Source organism: Chelonia mydas, chromosome 2, assembly GCF_015237465.2.
Source record: "Chelonia mydas isolate rCheMyd1 chromosome 2, rCheMyd1.pri.v2, whole genome shotgun sequence".
NCBI classification, from domain to species: Eukaryota; Metazoa; Chordata; order Testudines; family Cheloniidae; genus Chelonia; species Chelonia mydas.
The window spans coordinates 67,195,780-67,212,145 of record NC_057850.1 but is presented as its reverse complement, the minus strand read 5'-3'; the positions used below and the strand labels follow the sequence as shown (position 1 = coordinate 67,212,145).

At 41.8% G+C, this 16,366-nt stretch overlaps 1 protein-coding gene across 1 annotated transcript in view; it reads left to right on the top strand.

Annotated features, from left to right (window-relative positions):
* RP1 (RP1 axonemal microtubule associated) overlaps window positions 1-16,366 on the top strand; it is a 295,779-nt gene that overhangs the window by 262,417 nt on the left and 16,996 nt on the right. Inside the window, exon 49 of the mRNA XM_043539623.1 lies at window positions 15,173-15,371. Within this exon, the coding sequence (XP_043395558.1) occupies window positions 15,173-15,371 (199 nt within the window). The remainder of the gene's footprint in view (window positions 1-15,172; window positions 15,372-16,366) is intronic.

Genomic DNA, 16,366 nt, shown 5'->3' with positions numbered 1-16,366 from the left:
GGGAGTTCTCTCTCCTTGCCTCATGGGTTTTACAATAATGACTTTTAAAAGTCAAGTGTCTGTGTACAGTTTCTAAGCTAGTTTCAGGTGTTTCAAGTTTGTGAAGTTTCTTTAGGTTTTGCTGTTTCACCAGTTCACACAGTTTTGCTATTTGAATAGCTGTGGCTAGGGTTAAATCTCTCTTCAGTTGTAACTGCTGTGAAAGGTTTTTTTCTGTTTACCCAATAACGACCCTGCCTCTGATACTTTCATGTTTTGCATTGCCAAAATCACAGTTTTCAGCTTCAGAATGCAGAGCTCTCTTATAAAACATTCAACATTTCCCCCTGATTCTTAAATTGTCCAGTGAAAACACGCTCTGCCTCTGTCCCCATAGTGTAAATTAAAGAAGATACCTGTATATCTCCAGTTTCTTCATGGAGTTTGTTTGCAGTTTGAAATGTTGCAAAATGCTGCTTCCAGTCTGTCCATTGTGAAGGTTTGTCAAAGCTAAAGTTCTCTGGGGTATTGAAGAGTGGCATGTTGATGAGATCCTGCAATCTTTGTTTCTGTTTTCCTTCCGTTTCTGTTCTTAGTTTACTCCTGACACCGTGTCTAGTACTTCTGTACAAGATATGGACTGGCTATAGAGCTTGCTTATATACATCAGATGTGTTCATCATCAGATTCTTTTATCCTCTGCCAGGTATGGCTGAGGTTCGTTTAGGATCATGAAGATTTTTAGTGATTTTGAGGTAGAGAAGGAACTGGAAAGGCGGACAGTCCACTCCACCCTTTATGCCTTCAGCTAGAAGCATGAGGTAAGGGAGGGCGCATGTGTGGATCAACGGATGCTGCTTGCAAGAATTCTCTGACTTGGGCACATGGAGTGCATGTGCACACCTACAGTGGAATACAGATATGAACTCAAAGAACCTCCAGTTACTCTTTTCAAAGGCTTATCACTTGGCCAAATTTGAGCAGATTTTCACAGGGACAGCAAAAAGCACATCCTTGACATAAGGACCAAATTTTAAGTCCCTGCTCCTCACCTTGGGAGTGTGTTAGCTGTTCAAAGAAATGATCATCCGAATGTTTTAACATGGGAAAAACAACTTATTTTCTCCTACCCTTATTCTTGGAGACATTGAATCATTTTGGCTAAGTTTTTCCAAAATATATCACCCTGAGGCAGACACCCAACATGGAAAGTTTCAAATCAGATTTGGCAAAGTAAGTAACAACTGAAAACAGGTTCTTATAATGGGAAGTGTTGGGCAAACTTAGGAGGGGTTATGAACCCCAACTATAATATTATGGACATGGATCTACCTTCCGGAACCTTCAGTGTAGAGCGCACAATTCTTTTTTTCTCCCTTAGGTTAAAAAATATTATGCAATAAAGAAAATATAGGGCTTTTTTGTTCCATGTCCTTCTGCTGGCTTCAGCCTCCCACAGGATAAGAGCTTCTACCGTGGAGACCAGTTTGAGAAAAAGCAGACCTAGATAAGTAGTGGAAATCAGTACCAATCTATTGGCATGATCCTGTATGGTGGGAAAGTTCTCCAGTAAGTTCCTGAGAACCCTCAAATCCCATTGACTTCAGTGGGAGTTCAGTGCTCAGTACATTGCTGTACTGGGCCCTGTTTGAGACAGTTGTTCACAAGACCGCCTGAGAGGTTTAGAGAATCTTTGTCAGTGTTGGGAGCAGCCAGTTATAGATCAATGTCCTGGGTTGCGACAGATGCAGTCCTGTCTTCTAGCTTTTGAAACTGAGAATGTGGTTCACTGATAGCTGATTTCCTGGGCCAGCACGTTTGAGAGTTTAAATCCTGTTTAGCTCTTAGGTGAAAATGAATTTGGTGTGTCCTCTACTGTACATCATATAGCCACTACTTGAGTGGACACATTTGGTAGGCTAAAGAGAGGCCCAGAACTGAAAAAGCAGAAATGTTGAAAGTCAGAATGGAGGCTGAATTGGCAGAGTTTCACTGCATGGGGGAAGCTTTCATGGTGTTTGCCTATGCTGCAGGGTGGCAAAAGATATGCCTGTTTTCTACCACAGGAAGCAAAGCAAGCATGTTCCTTTTGTTTCATTATTTGATTTGGCATAGTGTAGGAGGAATGTATAAATGTAACATAGTGTTCATACATTTCTAGTGAAACTTGGTAAATATTAACATATGTTTATTCTAGAGCCTGGCATGAAATTATGATGTCAGTAGATGAATGATTAATAACTATAAAAAATCCAATTCTCTTGATTTTGCTTCATGTCCAGTGAAAACAAAATTGTTGCAATAGAGGTGGTATATGAATCTTGTAAACAAGAAAGGACACATGGATTCTGTAGGTAAGTTTCCTGCCTTAGCAGCAATATTTTTGTTCATTTCATGTTCTTGGAAATTTCCATGTTTTCTTCCACTTATAAATAAGACTGTCAAATGTGGAGGGCCTCTTTCTAGACCAACACAGTCACATATTGTGCTGAGAGCATCTCTTCAGTTACAGAATCTGGGCATAGTGGGGTGTGGTATTTTGGAATACAACAGTCATGAAATTTGTATGCTGAACCTTAACAGTTAGTCTGACATTTTTAAATATGCTTTTCCTCACAATATTTCCCCTCCTGACGATACAGTATCTGCCGGTGAACTGGAATAGTATTTCTATTAGAAATCAGATCAAAATATGGTATTAGTCCAACACAGTGTCAGGATGATTATAAACAACAGCTAGGTGATGCAAAAATGTACAGAAAATAAAAAGTATTCAAATGGATTGCCAATGGATGGAAGACATGGATCTCTCATTCAGCCAGATCTCTTCTTCACCGGAGCTGGACACCATCTGTTGGTTACATGATAATTAAAGGCTGGATTAATTTTTAAAATTTCGAAAATTGCCTTTGTGTCTTTCAAGAGGCCAAGTTTTTACCCTTATGAATCAAATGAAGAACTGATCAGGTGGTAGAGAAATTCATTTACGTGAACTCCTCACTTCCAGTAGCTTCCCACAGTTGACCACATGCCCCAGGGGGAAAACTTTTTCAGTTGTAGAGCCAAGTTTCTGATGATCTTTAATCATCCCTTCAAGTAAATAAACATCTGATTCTGTGAGGAGCTGAGTGTCCTCAACTCCCTGTGACTTCGATATCTTGAGGTGTCTGATGTCCTCTCCAGAAGGATCCAGGTGGGGGAATGTGATGGGGTAATCTGCCACCTTAAGGATAGTGGTGTCCAGGGGTCAGCCCATCCCCATCACATGGTATGGTCCCTTTTAGATTTTGGGATGTCTGATCTAAAAATTCTGGAGAGATATTGGGAGAGAGGAAGATGGTCCTGGGAATAAGTAGAGTTCAGGAAGAATCCCTTTTTGGGTACGTTCACACAGATCTCAGCAGTGAGCCTCCCACCCAGGTCAATGGACTCAGGCTAGCAGGGCTCACACTAGCACTCCAAAACTAGCTATGTAGACAGCACTTTGAAATTGCAGTCAGGCTGGAGCTTGGGTTCTGATGCCCTCCCGCTGCCCTTGGCTTCAGAGCCTGAGCCACAACTTCAAAGCATTGTCTAAACAGCTATTTTTAGAGCTCTAGTGCAAACCTCGCAAAGCCAAGTCTCTCAATCTGTGCTGGCAGGCTCGCTACTGCGGGCTGTGTAGATGTACTCATTAAGGGCCTGGAACCAGAAACCTTGCAGAGTGGGCAGGTCAAAACTCCCCTCTTTCCCAGCTAAATGGGATGAGCTTTGTGAAGAGGACCAGCAAATATTTTGCCTCCTCCCTCCTCGCAAGGCAGACACCAGCAGGAAAAGGCTGTCCTGCTGAGCCCTCTAAACTGGATGGCCAATTGAGAATGTGTGCCCAGCTGCAGGAGAAGCTGGCTGAAGCCTTGCAGCTGATTTGAACCACCACTCCAGCTCCATGAAGAAGAGCTGGGGAAATTCCTGTCTGAAGGAGGGAGATACTGACTGCCCTAAGGCAAGAGGCAGAAGGCCTGTTCAAAATACAACCCAGCTTCTTCAGAGCAGGGCTTGAGAGCAGCTTTGAAAAAGCACCTCCATAGCTAGCTAAGAAGAAGCTGTGAGGGACCATAGACCCAAGATGGGGATAGCAGAGTCCACAGAACTGGTGAAGACACTAACAAGCATGGAAAAAGTAGGAGCAGTCCAAGGAAGTGGAAAAGGGATTGAAGGAACAATCCATAGCCACCTAAAACAAGGTCCCAGGTCCTGGAATGCAGAGGAGAGAGCAGGCCTGTGTTCTCCTACATCTCCCTCAGACCAAGAGTGGAAGTACAGGTCTCAGGAATGAAAGAGGACAAAAAAACATGTGAATTCTGGACAGAGGCTGAGGGCCTGCCTTAGAAGCCACAAGACTTTGGGTTTTTCTTATTTTGGACTTTTCTGTTAAACTCAAAAGGGGATGAGACTGAGAGGTGACTTAGTTGGAGGACTAGGCTCCAGAAGCAGCAGAAAGACAAGGCCACAGAGTAAAAGCACCCCTGCCACACCATGTCCTGACATGAGGGGCCATCCTGTCAGTAAGTGCGTGCCAAACAGGGAGTCGGCCTGATCTTTTCTCTGGTCTGCATGCATCTTTATACAGTAGTCTGTTGGATGCCTAATACTATTTATTCATCATTTGTGAGTGACTTTAATTCTCACAGATTTTACAGGCTATTAGTACTGTCTTGAACCATGTGCAGACATTGTGTAAACTTCAGTGCCCAGCTCTGTCCTAACAGCTTGATTTTGACCTGCAGCCCCACTACTATTTCCTTCTAAAGTCTGCCATTTTGAGCTGATGGGCTCCTGGGGTCCTTTCTATGCACTGTTCTGCAGGTTGGATATATGTTCAGTCAGATGGCTGAGAATTATCCATATTTTTGTCTTTCAGCATGTGATTTCTTTTCAAACCAATCCTGCACCCCAAAATAATCCAAAGGTTACACATCATATATTGAGATTAAGACAAATATTTAAAGATCCACCACTTTCATGTGCAATGGATATAGGGATTAAACTACTTTAAATTTTTGAAAAAGGAAAATCTCCATGAACATTTTTATCTCGTATTATTCTATTGGTTGTTGGAAGGAGATTATATCCTTTCTCCTGCCCTATATTTAGACACCAACCACTCAGGTTGGTACCATGGAAACTGCAGCACACACAAAAATTGTTAGCAAGAGGTGATTGTTGGTGTTCAGTTTCATTGCTTGTTTGTGGATTAAGAATTGTCAACTTTTAAATATTACTTTAGGAAAAAAAAGCACACCTGGTGGAAATGGACTAAAAAGTGGACATCATATCGGAAGCACAATGATGGTCACCCTTAAAAAGTCGTCATTTGTCAGCAGTGTCATACCATGATCTATCTCAGGATATGTCTACACAGCAGCAGGGAGCATGCTTTCCAGCACATGTAGACAGATGTGCTAGCCGTGCTTGAGCTAGTGGGCTAAAAACAGCAGAGTAGCCCACGGTAGTGTGGGCAGCACCTTGGGTTAGCCACCTGAGTACAAAGGTGCTCAGATCCTGTAGTTATGTACACAGGTGGCTAGCTGGAGCTGCTGTCAGTCTGCCCTAGCTACACTGCTGTTTTTAGTGCACTATCTCAAGTAGTGCTAGCCTGCATTTATCTACCCGTGCTGGGAAGTGTGCTTTCAGGTGCTGTGTAGACGTATCCTTAGATACCACAGTTTGCTAACCATGGGCAACATGCTGGCTCTCTGAGAAGTGTACCCAGTATAATAACTGTAAAATTGCAAAGTGCTGTTTATCCAATTGTCACGTATGGCCCAAGTTACAGTAGTCAGCAACCATGATGGCTGGGATTCCAGGCCATTGAGTGAAATGGATAATAGGACAGAGGCCAGGAATCACTATGAAACAGGCACAATGGAGGGTAGGATGGTGGAGGAAGGTGGTTGTTAAAAAAATTATTTGGGGAGGGGAAGAAAGATAGAGACTTTAACTACAGCAAACATAAGTCCAGAGTTATAGGAGTCTGTGCAAAAAGTCAGGCCGCTGCCAGGCTTCACAGCAACACGCAATTTGACAGTGTAGTGCACCCCCTTCTATTGGAGTAGAGCAGTCACCCACTAGACCAGGCCATTGATAACCTGATAAGGAATTCATACAACTCTATACAACTTAGTGAAGACAAAAAGCATTCCTCCTTCTCTTCCACTGTAGCCTCTGCAAAATCTGGGCCAGCTGAACTGTTCAGGATGGTTGGTTAACTAACCCAAAACTTCTTCATATGATTTCATGCTCTTTATACCTCCTGCTATTGGGAGTTCTCTTCCTCAATCACAGAAAACCCTAATCAAATCTGAGATAATCAGTCCAGCACTGTGGATGTAGAGCCAGAGCAGCAAGGGAAAACGGTGCTGCTTACACTGACCCAGTTTGGGCCAGTCTTCCAGGGAAAGGCTTGAAAACAATGGGGAAAATGAGTCTCTGTTGCCATGAGCAAATGGTTCTGTGCCCCTTATAGTTAGTGAAAGATAGTAGGGAGTACAAGTCGCACCAGTGCCAAGTACAGAGGTAATATAACCTCTCTACACCCACTCCATATTTCCCTGTTTATACATCCAAGAATCCCATTTACCCTTTAGTCACAGCTGAGAGCTCACATTCAACTGGTTACCTGCTGTGACTGCCCCCTACCCTCAAGTATTTTCCAGAATCACCATTTCCCAGGATAGCATCCCTCAACCTGTAAATAAGCCTCAAATTCTTTGTTGCTAGATGGTTGACTTTACATTTGACCATGTTGAAAATCATATTGTTTACTTGTGTCCAGTTTACCAAGCAATCCAGAAGGCTCTATGCCCATGATCTATCTTCTTCATTATTTACCGCTCTCCAATCTTTGTGTAATCTGTAAATGTTATCAGATTTTATATTTATACCTTTTAAAAATATTAGCACCACATTAGATTTCCTCCAGTCTTCTGGAACTTTCCCAAGTTACAAGATATAATGGAAAAAAGTCAACATTAATGGTGCAGAAAGCACCTTGCCCAGTTCTTTTAAAACTTTTGGATGCAAGTTATCCATATCTCCTGATTTTAAAAAGTCTAATTTTAGTAGCTGCTGTTTAATATCCTCCAGAGTTACTGTTGAAATGGAAAGTATTCCATCAAAATGATCTGATGGCACCATCTGTCTTTTTCCCAAAACCAGAACAGAAATATTTATTGAACACGTTTGTCTTTACTGCACTATTATTGACAATTCTACCATTTCTGTTTTGTAATGGACCAATACTGTTGTTAGGATTCCTTGTGTTCCCAACATACTTTAAAAATCCTTTCTATTGTACTTAACTCTTCTGGCCACGTGTTTCTCCTTGTGTCCTTTTGCTTCCTTTATTAATTCTCTACAGTTCCTAGCTTCTAATTTATATTAATTGCTATCAACTTCCCCATTTTTTCCCTTTATTATATATGTAATAGTATTATTTATAACTGATTTCACTGCCCTTCTAAGTCAGGCTGGTCTTTTAAGCAGTGTATCCCTCTTTTTTTTATTGTGGCTTTTTGGGCATCTAGTAGAATGTTCTTAAATAGGTCTCAATTATCATTCACATTTTTCTATTTAAATTCTTTCTCCCAGCTGATTTGGCTCATAATTGTTTTCAGTGTTGTGAAATTGGCCCCTGTAATGTACCAAGTATGGCTATTATTGGTTTGTACTTTGTGTTCTCACATAATAAATGTAATCAAGTCCTGATTACTAACACCTAAGCAACCACTAATGTTTAGTTCTATGATCAAGACAAGGTCCAATATAGAGTCCCCCCATGTTAGATGCAATACTTTTTGAGTTAGATGATTGTCACAGTTAAATTTTAGAAATTCCCAGGATGTTTTAATACTGGCAGCTTGAGACTTACAGCTTATGTCACTCAAATTGAAGTCTCCCATGAACTTTTTCCCCCTACACATTATAAATAGGTGTGTGTCTTCCTGTTCTCTCATGTGATTTGGTGTTCTATAGCAGACACCATCTAGAACCCTATTCTGTGCTTTATCTGTTAGGACCTTTATACATAAGCATTCAAGATCATTTGTTTCTGAGTTGTGACTCAGAAACAGGTAATGCCATTTTTGACATAGAGTGTCACTTTTACCCACTCTGTCCTTTCTACCAGGGATTTTAACATCCCAGTCATATGAATTTTCCCACCAGGTTTCAGTAATACCAACTAGAACAAATTTGTGCTCATAAATGAGCAATTCCAATTCCTCTTGTTTGTTATCCAGATGCCTAGAATTGGTGTTTAGGTAATTTAAAGAATTTCTTGAACCACAGATTCTAGTAAGCTGCTTACTGCTCATGTTCCAAAGCCATCTGATGTTAAGAATGAGTTAAGGAATGTTTTTTTCATTGGAAAATGATGATTTGTTAGCTAGAAACATTCTGCAGGCATGTATCAATTTTGACTAAATTCTAATGGAAACAAGCATGTTTCTGATGGAACCCTGCCTGTCAGGAAAATTCAGCAACTGACTGGCTTTGTGCCAGCATGGAGGCCCTAAAAATGTCCCAGCTCCCAAGCTTTCAGGCTCATAACTCCTCGGCACTCTGGTCTCTCAGGGCTTCAGGGTCCCAGGCTCCTCAGCAGCCTAGAAGTCCCCAGCTCCCTGTGTGGCAAGCTACTCAGGCTCTGAGCAGCTTGAGAAAGCTTTGGAAACATTTTGAAAAAGTCTAAATGAAATGTCATTTCACCGAAATGTTGGAATTCCTGTTCTGTGGGAAATTCCACACTTTCCCATTTTCGTTCTGTTTTGGAACAACATATTTTTTTTTTAAATTTCAGAGTTTTCTGTGGAATGGGAATTCCAGGTTCCAGCCAGCTCTAGTCAATAATGTCAGCCTCCTGTGCAATAAAAATGTCTCCTCCTCATGGCCCTGAATGGGACCTGCTGCATGTTCTTGTTTAATCAGAAACCTTCCCCCACTATTCTCTCCACAAACACACGTACCATTGCTGATATATTTCATTACTAGTTCTTTTCAGATCCTGGATAACTCAAACTCCATAGTTGGCCTGACACTAGATTTTGAGACAGATGAAGGGGGAGGCCACATACAGTCTCCTAGTCTTGCAGATGCAGGCACAAACTGAATGACTTTGTAGGGGACTGTATTCATTTGAGCCTGACCTTCATGCTCCTTTTGACACCTGTGTTCTATTTTCTTTCAGTTCTGTTCTTTTCTCTTTTGTGTAACATAATCTGTAGGTATGAAAGGCAAAATGCTGGAATTAATTATGGCATTAAAGATATTGGAAATCTGAGGATCTGTATATTATAGTAAATTCATTTTACTTAAATCCTGGGCCAAATGCTTTTATAATGTAGTTGGATTGCAATTACTGCCACTTATTGTAATGTGCCACGATTCCTTCTGAAACATTATTGTTGGTTTTATCATGAGAAAAATCTTGTTTTAAAAAAAGATTCAGTGTCTGTCAAATTAAGCAAAGGGTTCAGGGTTCTCTTTTTTTCCTCTTATCTTGTTGCAGACAGATGAACTGAGATACTGATAGGGATGCAGAAGCCGCTAATTTTCACTTTAAAGGGTTTTGATTTTTTTGTATACTGGGAGAGAAACATTTTAAGGTAACTTTGGATGAAAGTTGAACCCAAACAACTCTGAGTTTGGGAAAGATAATGTCTGGATCTTCTGGGGATGAATAAAAATCAGATTCTAAAAGAAAACATTGTACAAATCAGTGAGAACCTGAAAAGTGAGGGATTAGCAAGAACAAATCCTTCTTGTGAGTTTCCTGCGTGTACGAGTATTTCACAGTCACTGAGATTCAGAATGTAAGGGCCTGATTTCGATGTGTCTCAAACTAGTAAAACTCTGACTTCAGTGAAGCTCCTCCAGATTGAACAAGTGAAATCAGAATAATCAGGCCTCAAATCAATGGATTTGCAAATCTCAACAGAAAACGTTCCTCCTTTAGATGCTCCCAGCTTCTTCTTTAGTGAAAGCCTATTTAAATGAGTAACATTAAGAAGATGGGAAATCACTGTGCATGCACATTTTTTAAATTAAGCATATGGTGTGCCTTGACTTGCCACTTTCAGTTCTGCTGGGAATGTTGTCACTAACCAACCATCAAGTCTGAACTACTGAGAATATGAAATGATTGGCATTTATAAAGGTAAACATTACACAGAGACTATTTAGTCAAAAGCTGTTGCTGCTGTTGCAACAGCTATTGCTACTACTACAAACAGTAATAAAGCTTCCAGTGCTGACATTGAGGAGCGCTGGGTGAAGTTAACTCAGGTTACAAAGTTTAAAATTTGAATCCTAGACCAACACAGCAGCACTTAAAGGTGATCTGCAAAGGATTTCACAAAAATTGGGCTTGCATTCTCTTTTGCTTGTTTACAATGGATAAAAGAAGGCCTGAAATGGTTGCTTGCTTGTTTGCTTGTTTTTGAAGGCATTCTTCTCTTCGCTGCTTACTTTTTTTTTTTATCTGAACAATATCAGGACTTTCAATTCTGGTCTTTCCTGGTTTTGCTGGAGGAGCTGTTCTGGGTCTTAGAGGATGTATAGAGTTAGCTCTTGTACCTTAATTCAGGGCTGCTCAACCTTCAGTTAAGACTTCATTTCTCCAAATTTAATTTTTGATGTTAAGTGGAATTATTCATGTAGGCACAATTGCATGGTGTGAATGTGCTGATAAAAATGAATGTACATTCTGCTCAATAGACAATGTCTAGTTTTCAGTGGTTAACACAACTTGTCTCCATTCGGGTCTGAGGTCCAATTATGTAGTTAACTACAGTGCACTTTTTTTCTGGGAAAAAACTAAAAGAAAAAGTTTAAAAATTCCTAAAATTCCCTATCTCCTGCGTGCTCTTTGTCCCTCACTTTCTTCATGGAAGAATCAAATCTCCAGTAAGTTCAAATGAACATCCTATTTCCTGTTCATAAGTTAAGGAACAGAAACAACACCACGTGGCATAGGAGACAAGTCTCACAGTTCATATATTGAGTATCCAAAGGGACAGTCTCAGTGAGCAAGTCATGAGCAATCCATAGATTAAATGAATCCACATAAAACATTTGCTGAACAATTGTGGATAGTGACTTATTTCTTTAAAATGTCCTTTAATGTCAATCATGGTCATGAACAAAAAACTGGATTAAATCTTCCGGATAAAATTGTCTCCAGCATATTGTTGTTTGCAGTGTTGTTGTAGCTGAGTTGGACTCGGGATATAAGGGGGACAAAGTGGGTGAGGTAATAACTTTCGTTAGACTAGCTTCTGTGGATGCAAGAGACAAGCTTTTGAGCTAATTGCCAAGACCCGAATAAGAGCTCTGAGGAACTCAAAAGTTTGTCTCTGTCACTAACAGAAGTTGGTCCAGTAAAAAATATTACCTAGTCACCCACCTTGTCTCTAGCAAGGTGTTCATTCACCTCTAACAACGATAGTTGCTGGCCATTTTGTTCTCACTTTTAATTTGTTTTTTGACTATACTTAAGCTTATTTTGTCACTCAAGCTTTCAAAAGTATACCTAAAGGTAAAATGTGCTCTTGTCTATGATGTGAGTTTACTCCAGCTCTCACAGCTCTACGTATTAATTGCTCAGCCCACAGTTTATTAAGTGTCTGAATCTCTTGCTGATCTAACCATCCCTGGATTCCTGAGATTCTGAATATTTTAAGACAAGTGCATCAGGATTAAAGGGATGTCACAGGGTGACTGGCCCATTTAAGGAGAGATGGGTCCACCCACACCTCTGCCATAATTAATTAGCTGCTTACCAGCTGGAGGGACAGGGCTAAGGGATCTGGGAGGGAGCTTAATGGACACTTGGGCCTTATAAAAAAGTGGTGTGAGGTCAGTCTGGGAGTGGGCAATGAATAGGCTCTTGTGGAAAGCCCTGAGCCAGTGCCTGCAGAGGGCTGGGTACTCCAGGAAAGCCAGCTTTGTGAGCCCCCTGTTTTATACTGGGGCAGGGAAGGAGGTAAGGAAGAGAGCTCAGAAGGGGCTGAAAACAGTACTCCAGTGGAACTAGCCTCAGGGCTGCCGCTCTATCCCAGAGCCAGAAAGACTCGCACAGGAAGTACAGAAAGGGGCTGGGAACAAGACCTAGGTAATAGGCTGAAGAGAAGTCCCCAAAGGGCAGAAGAACCTTTTTTGTTTCTTGGGACCTTGGGGGGGACTTTTTGCTACCCTGGAAGGAATTAAGTTTGTCTATGACTTGGCTGGAGGTCTATGCCACATCTCGAGCAAACACCACACACAATTCAATGTGTGGAGAGCTGAGGAGACCCACCTTGGGGAAGGAAACTGAGGCAAGGAGCTCCGGAAGCACCACGCTCAGCTGGTGGGGCGCATTACAGAGTGGCCACGTCTGACCACAAGGGGATAGAGAAATTATGGAATATGATGACTAACCCAAAATGAACTTCAGTGAATTCAGACAGGTTGACTGAGGCAGCCTAAAGATATAAAGCTTTTCAGAAAAAAATGGTGATTTGGAAATGAATGTCATAAATCATTAGTTTATATTTCCCTGAGACAATAATGGAAGAGTTGCTGAGTTCTTCAGCATATTGAAGACTTTTTCCTTTAAATTGAAGCCTCTGATCCTGCAAACACTTCCGCGTGTAATTTCAATGGGACTACACATATGCTCACTGTTAAGCATGTGCATAAGTGTTTCCAAGATCAGGGCTGTATTTTTCAACATATATTTTATAAATTTGGTCTTGTCCCATAAACAAAGGTTTGAAAGTAATAAGGGAAGTGAGTCATTTGCCAAATGAAATTTGTTATATTCCTCTCTTAATTAATAATGCATAGTAGGGGACACCAAGGTTCATTTGGCTCTGAGTTTATGAATAACTCCCTCAGAATCAACAGCCTTCTGAATATGTGTTGGCCAAGAAACCATCATCCAGTGATGATGAGCTCACCAACTCCCACTCCTCTTGCACAGTTTCTAAAGAGAAAGTCTCTAAGTGTGGCTGTTTGGTACATTTATTCTTCTTCAAGTGCTTGTCTCTCTGTGTAGTGCACTTGAGGTTGTGCATGCAATCCATATGCCCAGGACCAGAGAATTTTTCTTAGCAGTGACCATTTGGTCCACCCATGGGCCACTGCTCTCCTTGTGCTCCACACCAAGGGTTTATAAAAGGGCTGCTGGACCACCACCATTTCAGTTCCTTCTTCCCTCTCGTGGTCTGGAACAGACACTGAGTATCTGTAGTAACTTCTTTGCCCTTTCTCTGTAAACAGTTAAAAATTTAGTTAGTTGTAGTTACTTTGGTCTAACTTATTGGGACAGATTGTTAGGGTTTGGTCCCTCATCCCCCCCCCTCCCTCTTTGGGGTAGGAGAGCAGTCCCCATTCCTCCTGCCCTGTGTTCTTCACTGGCAGCAAGAAGAGCATGCCAATGATCCCTGGCTTCAAGAGCTGCGTGGACTGTCAGAAGCCCTTCATGGTAGTGAATGATCATGAGGTCTATTTGTACTGCCTGGGTAAGACTATGCCCCTTCCGGGTGCAATATCAGCAGATCATTCCTGAGGAGGACCAAGCAGCTGAGAGAGTTTTGGCTCAGAAGATTCCTCGTGGAGAAGTTCATGAGAGTGGGGCTGGACTGTGACTAGGGAAACCACCCAGTTCATCAGCCTCCTTTAAGAATGTACCTATCGTTAACTTCTGCAGAGCAGTAACCTGAGGCTTCGTGCACATCTTCACCAGATGCTATGCACTGGTACATGCAGATGGCTTCTGTGCCTCCCTGGGCAGGGCAGTTCTGCAATCTGTAGTGATATAGAATTCCAGGCACCCCCCTCTTCAGGACGGACGCTGCTTGTGAATCATTTGAAGTGCACTACACATGGGGACGAGCACTTGAAGAAGAGGGAAAGGTTGCGCTTTTTGTAGTAAGTAAAGTTGTTTAAGATGTAGTATCCCTATGTCTAGTGCACTACCCATCCTCCTTTCCCACTGCCTCGGTTCCCTTAGTGTGGCCTAGTGGAGAAAAAGGAACTGAAATGATGGAGGTCTGGCAGCCCCCTTTACTCCGTGAGTGTGAGCACGAGGAGAGTAGGGATGCATATGTGGACCAAATGCACACTACTAAGAAAAATTCTTCAGTCCTGATTGCATAGAGCGTATGCACAACCTAATAATGCACCATAGATAGGGGCAATACATCTCAAAGAACGCCAGTTACTACAAGCTGAATATACTTTCCTCCCTGGGTAAAATAACCCCACCCCAAAGGCCTTTATTTCCACTACTCCTATCCCCCAGCCCTACCTTTTCTTCTCCACACTGTGAATCTTGGGGTGTGTTTTGCCCACAGCTAGATATTTTTTTAAATTGCACCTCTAGAAAATATTGTTAGAGGTTTGAGGAGAAAATCTTAGCCGTGAGGGATATTAGGCATCCGAATGATGTGCCTGGGAAGGCGGAGGTGTTTTAGCAGTATGTAGGGGCAAGGGGGTTGCAGAAGATTGGCGAGGAGCTAAGCGGTGGACTGAGTATGTGACTGGATGTAAGCGGAGGATGCAGGCAGTTTCAATGAACTTTATCCGACAGACCCTGCCAAAAGATACCGTAGCATAGCTCAGCATATTTTTTGCCTGTAAACAAGTCAGGATATATCACAAGCATAAATTATATATGTAAGAATGTAACCAGCTGTTGACCCCATGTGACCCCGAGATAAGCACGGAGAATATAACACCACATAGGACTCCCCCCCGGCAGAGTCCTGCCTGGTCAGCTGTCCCGAACGGCCAGAGTCCCCTGCAGCCCCTCCGCGTGTCCTAGGGGCTCCCCGCGCAGATTGGACCGTAAGTTCTTCCTTCAATAAAGCACCGTTTACTATTCTCAGGTCTGAGTGTCATCCTTTCACTGGTATCTCTCCCCCCGCTTCCTCCCAGCCCTTGCGGGCACACAGTAGATTAGACAAAACACACGTGGTGCTCTTGCTCCTTGCACAAGTTTGGCTTTTTTAAGCCCTGTCGTCTCTGATTCAGTTTGTATTTTACTGAATTAGCCTGAAGATGCAGTGCCTCAGTCTCCTCTCACTTTCGCCTGACTCGCTGTTCTGTTTCAGTGTATTTCACATTGGTGCCTCTGGTTCCATACTCGCTTATTTGTTGACTTTGCTTGTTTCAGGTGGATGTTTTCCGGGTGGAAGCAGTAGATGTTGGGTCTCTGCAGGAGTTGGTTGTAGATAAAGGAAAAGGCTCTGACTGGCACCTGGAGAAGATTATTGTGCACGAGCCAACATTTGCTGGGACAAAGACACTGTTTATGGCTCAAACATGGCTAAAAGATGGGAAAAAATCTGCCTCAGTAGCTCTAAAAGCTACAGGTAAATATTATTTTAGAAATATATTATTTACTAAGAAACTAATTCAAAACTGCCAAATGCAGTTACATTTTCTCTTCCCATAACAAGTCATAGTATCAGATACTTTAGTATCTCATTGTAATTAAGCAGGAACGACAATCTCTGAAACTGTTCAGTTTTAATACTGTTTGATAATCCAGTGTTTTACAGGGTGCTAATTTCTCCTCTGTTAGTCCAGATTTATATTGAGGCAAATGAGAACAAAATCCGGTCCACTCTCTGTAACTTGCTGTCTCCCCAAGTACCAGTTATATTTTGTCCCTTATGACCGGATAATGTTTTTAAAGGTCGCTGCCTACATTCCCATGATGTTTAAATCCTGCCCTCTGCTGTTTTGCCAAGCAAGAAGGATAGGGTTATATAGCTGTCCCCACTGCATTCAAGTAGTAGAGGAGAATGTCTATGTAGTATTCAAGATGGCTGTCTAACAGACAGCACATTTTCACGATATAGAATATGATATGTTGGAGGTGGGTGTAGAGAGCATGTCTCTAGCCAGAGACAGGTTCAGTCATATTATGCTCCTGTTCAGAAAAGCGGTAAAGTACACTCCATAATTGGTCCCTTAGTCTACAATGAAATATCCTGTCCCCGCTGACAGCAGGACTCTAGCAGAAGCCACAACAAGCACTGCAGCTGCATTGGCCATAGCAGAATTTGGCCCAAAGGCCGTTATTAATTTGTTGTAACAGAGTACCATGACAATGTATTTCCTTTGTTGGATCATCCCGAATCCTCCAGCCTTCTGATTCTGGAAATAAAAGGAAACAAAATGTTACCTTTATAAAAGCCAATAATACGTGAGCTGCTTGAACTTTTGCTCTGAAAAAAAAATTGAAACATTCTTGGCAAAATATAATAAGGAATAATTTAGTCTCTTCAAGATTGCATAATGTTATAAATGGAGTCAAAGAATGGATATTGTTGAACTTCTACAGGAACACAAATGTCTTTCC